The following is a 7,018-nucleotide window of genomic DNA, read 5'->3' as shown; positions in this document are numbered from 1 at the left end:
CTTTTGATGCAGCCCAGGATACGGTTGGCCTTCTGGGCTGCGAGCGCACATTGCTGGCTCATGTCCAGCTTTTCATCCACCAGTACCCCCAAGTCCTTCTCGGCAGGGCTGCTCTCCATCCCTTCATCCCCCAGCCTGTAGTGATACTGGGGGTTGCCCCGACCCAGGTGCAGGACCTTGCACTTGGCCTTGTTGCCCCAGAATGTTATGTGGATGCTAGTTCCTACACCTGGTCAACAAACCCAAGGATCAGAAATTTACAGACATAATCTTTAAACAGCACTGCTTGGGTAATCACAGTCAAGCTCTGTATCGTTAGGCCTGATGAGAGGTTACTCTGCTAGTGCTTTACCTGGTGGATGCGCTCATTATTGGCTAACTTGTGCTCTTCCGTCCTGTCATCCAAAGCACGTTCATGGAGGGAGTCAATTTCCATGCCTTCCACCAGAATAAGAGCACTAAAGTAGCTACAAACAGGAAAAGAATAAAAACAAGTACGTCAGAAACTTTATTTAAGAATTCAGGTTTTGTTTTTTTAAATTGTAAGTGGTCAAAAAACAACCCTTAGTTTGCTTTTGTTCAGCTGTTCTTTGAAGCAATAAGAAATTACATGAAATTAACAGCAGGTAATCAAAATTTTGTCTTGAAATGCTAGTATATGACAGATTACAATCTTCAGAACTACCATTTCTGGTTGAACAGACAAAAAAAGGTCACTGAAATTTGAAGACTGCTCTTCCACCTTTGTAACTCTGCCACCTGGCAGGATTTTCATTCCCCCTGGCTGCAGCTCGAGTTATGTCCCATGCAGAAAAATTAAGACATTACTGCCATTTGTAAGCAGACTCACAACGCCCTGAACTGAGGCAACACAGTTAATACAGGTCAGAGAGAGAGCACTAGCCTCCACGCAGGTAGCAGCCAGACTATCAGCACAGGACTGTGAAGATGCAGTTTTACTTTACCACTAGACCATCTAAGGAGTGGCACTGCTGTGTCTTCATTGCCACTCTTACCAGAGGCAAGATTATATACTAGATTAAAGCTAGTATATGGATACCTCTCTACTTTGCAAGCACACCTTCATTTTGCCACAAACCTCCAAGGTGACCAGAAAAGCTATTTTGCCTTCAGCACAATAAGCTTAGCTTGAAGTAGCAGTGATTTTAAGAGGCAGCAGCAAGAATTATAAATGCTTTTTTCCTGAGGAAAACAACTGTTTTGCTCTGTACTCACTTCACAAATATACATGATACTTACCCAATACGATCCACCAGGTGATCCATGCTCTCATCTACCAAATGTCTGTTCGTTTGTCTAGTGCCAAACCCCTGTTCTTTGAACATCTTTGCAAATGCCAGAAGCTCATCAGGTGCCATTTCAAAGTATGCATAGTAGAGGAAGATGACTTCCAGGAGCATGGACTGTTCACGGAGGCATTGCACAAACCAACGGGAAACCTGACGTTCTGTCTGCACAAGAAGAAGTTCTACCATCATATGTCGAAGCTCACAGGTCAGTCAAAGCAGTAAGAAACTGAGAAGCGTTGAAGCATTTCAACAGCTTGTGTAGCCAGCGGTTTGTATCAATGGCAAGGAAAGCCACTGTAAAGATAGAGTGCGCTGATGCAGAGAGATTATGAACGACTACACATAAACGCATCTGTTAGCCTAGGGCTATCAATGGATTTATTACAAGGAACAATACGTTCCATGCAACTCTCTCTGTTTCTGAGCAAAAGTGCGTCCTGTTAGACAGAAAACAAATTTTAGGTTTCTTGGACCAGGAGAAGCATCCTTTTTAACTGCATCTGCACATATGCATTTTCCAACACGCCCCATAAAAGGAAAGACTCAATAAGTTTGATAAAGAATAGCAAGAAACAAAATACCATGAGATTTCCATGTGTTTCCCATGTAGGAGCTTCTGCTTTGTACAGCTCTTCAAACTGTTTCCGGTAATTAGGAACTAGTTCCTTGTCCAACTTTTCAACACACTGGAAGTATTGTGCCTTAAATAAACAAATAAATAAATGAACTTCTTACATGCACACTCACGTGCTTTTTACAATCACAGGTGGACAATTACTGCACAACTTACATATTTAGCCTATTTCAATGACATCGCATCCAGGAAAAGGTTCCTGTACTCACTGTGTAAGGGTGCCTCTCATCCTGAAAATAAGTGAGTAGATGGAGGACACAGCGCAGAATGCAGATCCTCTCTTCATAGTAATAGTCAGCAAGCTGTGCATACATAGTGTCATCAATATCAATTTGGTATTGTGTCCGACTCCCATACACCCTCCTCTCCCATACACTGCCAAGGCCTTCATCACAAGAATATATAGTGCTCAAAACATTACTACAGATGGAGTTTCAACTAAGCAGTTTTTAAGTTATCTGAAAAAAAATAATACTTAATTAACTTTACAGAACTCAACAAAACATGCCCATAGGGACATGTCTATAATTACACTGTTAAGTGAGAAAACTTGGGAAAGGAAGGCAAAAAGACAGAGAGAGATGATCTCTCATTCCTCATCCCTATTATCCTCTGTCAGATATGATCATCAGTCTCCATTTCAGAGTTGTCACTTCAGACAATAACATATAAACCTATAAGCTTTGGAAAACATGGGAGCATACATCTGCCCAGCTAAATTCCCCGATATTAAGCCTAAAATTTCCTTTCTGTAGCAACTATTAACACTGTTCAAATCTTTACGCGCATCCCTCTATTTCAGAAGCATCTTCTAAAATCTGTTCTTTATATGAAGGAATGCTTCAATTATTCCAAGATTTTCTGGATCCACAGAAATAAAGTTGGTTCTCTGTCAACAGATCTTTTCAACAGAAAACACAAATGGAAATTACTAACCTTCAGCATCAGAGCCTGACTCTGCCTTTCGTCCTGAAGAACTGTCTGTAAGCAAAACACAACAAAATAAAGAATTATCTACTGCAGAAATACCTACTGACAAAATATATACTCACAAAAAAACCCTGAAATAAACAAAAGACAATTTGTCTTTCCATTTCTTTTGGAAAGACAGATTCCAAAAGTACAAAGCCAAAACACTCATTTGTAACTACGTATTTGTTCTTCATCTCCACTCACTCTCCTTCACTAATCTGTAGCTTTCCTGTATTCCTGCGATAGAGAGAGGAGCTGAGTTCCTGCAGAGAGATTCAAGCAGGAAGACGTACTAGAAAGTTAGGCCTGGATATCTGCTATCACATTTCCTTAAAGCGGCACTTGAGCATTGTAGGTTCAGAGAAGAAAAGCTACAAAGCCATTTCCAAATCAGAACTCAAACTCACACCTGACCGTATGCATCAACAAACTACTGGTATTAAGGAAAGATGTGGAGTAAATAGAACATAAACGGGAGCTACGGACCTTCAGGGAGTCCCTTGTTCCTCTGTAATCCTCTTGAAGATAACACTGTAACAACTGCACACTCTGCTCTTCATCCAGACCCTGAAAAAAAGAGAGATGCTCTGAAATGAATAGAAGGCAACTGAATTAATTAAAGATGAAGATTCTCTCCAAATATTCAGGCAGCTCTTCTCTTCAAAACAAGTAACTTCCAAAATACGCCAGAAGAAAATTTTTTGCATCAGGCACATGCTTGCTTCTGTTTGAAGCAAAATACATAAGCTTTGATGTCACCTAGATGTAGCCAGTTTAACTTCAGCAAAAGGAGCGTAACAGTGATTTTCAAAAAAGGTACCGCCACCAGTCACCGAATTCCAACTTCTGGCTTGAAGGAACATAACCTCGCAGATAAACCGACAGCACTTTCAAACATGGCAACTGATTTAAGGGACATCAGTTTTTAGCTGAGCAGTTTCAGATGTCTTGAAAGAATCCAAGAAAGACCAAAAGCGGGTGACTGCTTCTGAAAAGCAGGGCCCTTTGCAGCAGGAGGGGGTGTTAACCAGGAAAACGGAGGCACCTCAAGGTCACTAATCACTTCTTTAAATTTTCACCTACAGCCCCAACATGTACTTCTAACATCCTTTAGATTATTTTGAACTAAAAGGAATTTAAATTTGCCTCTATTCAACATCAAGAAGCTTACTTAAATAACAGAATCCCAGTAACAATGCATTCCAAGTGCAGGGATAAAAAATAATCAGAATAGCACCTTCACTCACCAAAAACTTGCTGACCCGCAGACCCAACTCTTTTAGTGGAGCAGCTACATCTTTATCAGCTTTTATTTTTTCTGCTGAAGTGGTACTAAAGAAAAAAGACATTTTAGTCATTAAAAATGCAGCAATCCCAAGGAATGAACCAACGAGGCTTAATTTCAAAGTTCTCAGTTTTATCAGTTTAAACCGAACATTTGCTTTTACCTCAATGGCCTTTCAATATTTCATACAACAATATTCTGTAATCTTCCCACCAGACAAAACTTAACATCGTTCACAATCTTATTACTATAATAAAGGCAGGCTGTATTCATTCCACCTTCTCCAGTGAGGGAATCTGGATATCTTTCCGGGATGACTGAGTGTCAAGAGGAGTCACTTCTCCACCGGCTGCATACCTGCACATGATCGCTGCAGCTCAGCAGAGGCAAGGGTTAAAAGCCACCTAACATTAGTAGTGACAGCAAAAACTGCCGTTACTTCTTTCTGGTCTGTATTTCATGCCCAAAAATGTTATGTGGATTAAGAACTTTCTCTTGCTACTCCTCTTCTGAAATCTCAGATCACGCAAGAGAGTAAAAATCTATTTTTATGTAATCAGAGAGAAATATTCAACATGCTCCCCTACTTATTAGGAGATCCCATTTTAGAGGAGAATTTCTGAAATCAAGCAATTACTATACCTTGGCGGTTTATAGTATGAAAGTCCCTCTAACAATCTCTGCCAGTGCTTGTTCAATTCTGCCGCAATCTGTGCCTAAAAAAAGAACCAAATACTACTGAACAGATTCCTCAACGTACACTGCTGAGTATCAGATTTGTTAAATTTAAGCGAAGCAAAGAAATTCCACCACCACCAAGAGACAGGAACAACATAAGACTGAATCTGTGATTCAGACTGATTCAAGGTGCATATTGTATGAGAAAGCTCGCTGCCTTGCCTAATCACGGGAAGGGAGAGGAAATAGGAGGCAATGGACTGGGTTCAGAAACATTTGGATTTCCAACCTCTAGGCAAATTCTTGAAAGCATGGGCTCTGTCTCAGAACATAAGGAAGCAGGCTGTACCACTCATGAATACCCCAGGTCAGCCAGTCTAGAAAGTAGCACTTGTGTCCGCTCCGGAAAGGGAACCACCTTTCACATGCATCCTTCCAGGTAGTTCATGAAGCAGCTATAAACAAGGAGTGGAAGAATGAACAAGTAGTGGAGAGAGAGGAACAAAAATCGCACTGAGGAAGAGGGAAAAGCAGCAAAACATATTTTCACTAATATTCAGAGAGATGTATGAATTATATATTTAGCCACGGAGTCCGGTCAGTGATGGGCAAACCTGCTTAGCAAGACACGGACTTACCGGTTCTCTTAAAGCTGATCTGCCCAGAAGAATTGTCCACAATTCTCTGCTGCTCCTGTATACGAAGGGAAAAGGTGGAGAGTATTTTAACAATGAACACTATTTCAGGCTTCCATTTAGCTTACACCTTTTCAAACCTGCCATTAACTCAGAGCAGATCACACTGCAATATAAGAAAACTGATTTAAGGACCATTGGTTTTTAGCTGACCAGTTTCAGATGTCCAGGAAGCCAGGAAAGACCCAAAGAGGGTGACAACTGATATAGCAAGACTTGCAAACTCATATCAAAGAAGCATCACATTTGTAACAGTTTATTAGCTCAATTTGATTTTGCTACTTGGACGTTTGACGTTAGTAAAAAGAAACCTAATGGAAGTATAGAGCAATATTTTATTCAGTTACATTCGATGCTCTCCTCCAAACAAATTTTTCCATAGCAGTTTCATCCTTCACTCTAAGAGGAACATAAAACTGGGTGAAGTGAAAAATTGCAACACTTTTACATAAGGTAATGATTTGCCGCAGGTCTTCAGAACATTTACCCTTGGCTTCTTGTTTCTTCCTGAGAACTCTGTAGAAAAGCCAGTCTGCGCTATAAGGTATTACAGATCAAATCCTGACCCTGGCATACGCATCTAGAAAAATGAGTGTCCCTACAACTGCTCTGAAAAAGCATGTTTGCCAAAAAGAATATTTCAGGAATATTTCAGGAACTTAGACAAATGCTGATTTGATAGTAACGTAATACAAATCAGGAGTTAAACACCACAGCTCCCCACACAAAGACTGTCTGCAAAAGCAAGAACACTCATTAACTTATTTTTAGAATAGCATCATCAAAATAACTCACTATGGCAGTGAAAGTCATCTGCAACTTCTGACACATGGTGCCACTTAAATGATAAGACCCGTTATTTCCAGTACACCTATCAACATAATTTCTACCTGCTAATTCCTTGATAGTTAGGTGCACCTCCCTGTGTATAAGCTAACAAACCTCCCCATGACTCGGTCGGCAACCAGCTGCGGGTGCAACCTCTCCAGCCCACAGAGAGCACCGAAAGGCCACAGAATTTTACCAAGAAAAGAATCGCTTTGTAGAACGGAGCACCAGCCTAGCAGAGCCACCCCTGCTACTTTTCATTCCCTCCTAGTCTCTTCTGTGAATAGAACGGACCATGGTTTGTTGCCAATTCATTAATTAGACCCCAAGACAGCTAAGGAGGGAAAGCTCTCTTTATGCGACCACATGTAGCAGTGGTGTTCTTGTCCCCATTAGGCCTTACAGACGTTCATTTACTAAAAATTAGACATCTAGGAACACTCCAGAGCATAAAAACGTTACAATAAATGTCAAAAAACGTGCTCAGGACAAGCGAAGGCACCGATCTACAGTGATCGCCGAACGTGGGATTCATTGAATAGCTTCCTTTGCACATCTTCCACATCTCTATTTCGGTTTTTATATTTGCAAAGAGCTGTCCGAAAGGTGGAAACCA

General features: G+C 40.8%; 1 protein-coding gene across 1 annotated transcript in view; it reads right to left on the bottom strand.

Annotated features, from left to right (window-relative positions):
• The window catches only part of NUP188 (nucleoporin 188), a 29,347-nt gene extending 22,823 nt beyond the window's left edge, over positions 1-6,524 (bottom strand). Inside the window, exons 1-10 of the mRNA XM_009287008.1 lie at positions 6,517-6,524; positions 5,518-5,572; positions 4,844-4,917; positions 4,164-4,248; positions 3,403-3,483; positions 2,881-2,925; positions 2,154-2,246; positions 1,892-2,011; positions 1,261-1,472; positions 353-467 (exon numbers count right to left, since the gene is read on the bottom strand). Coding sequence (XP_009285283.1) covers positions 353-467; positions 1,261-1,472; positions 1,892-2,011; positions 2,154-2,246; positions 2,881-2,925; positions 3,403-3,483; positions 4,164-4,248; positions 4,844-4,917; positions 5,518-5,572; positions 6,517-6,524 — 888 coding nt within the window. The remainder of the gene's footprint in view (positions 1-352; positions 468-1,260; positions 1,473-1,891; positions 2,012-2,153; positions 2,247-2,880; positions 2,926-3,402; positions 3,484-4,163; positions 4,249-4,843; positions 4,918-5,517; positions 5,573-6,516) is intronic.
• Positions 6,525-7,018: the final 494 nt, after the last annotated feature.

The sequence above is a fragment of the Aptenodytes forsteri genome, unplaced genomic scaffold (assembly GCF_000699145.1).
Source record: "Aptenodytes forsteri isolate BGI_AS27 unplaced genomic scaffold, ASM69914v1 Scaffold136, whole genome shotgun sequence".
Taxonomy (NCBI): domain Eukaryota; kingdom Metazoa; phylum Chordata; class Aves; order Sphenisciformes; family Spheniscidae; genus Aptenodytes; species Aptenodytes forsteri.
Note: the sequence above shows the minus strand (reverse complement) of the source record. Positions and strands in the feature narration are given on the sequence as shown.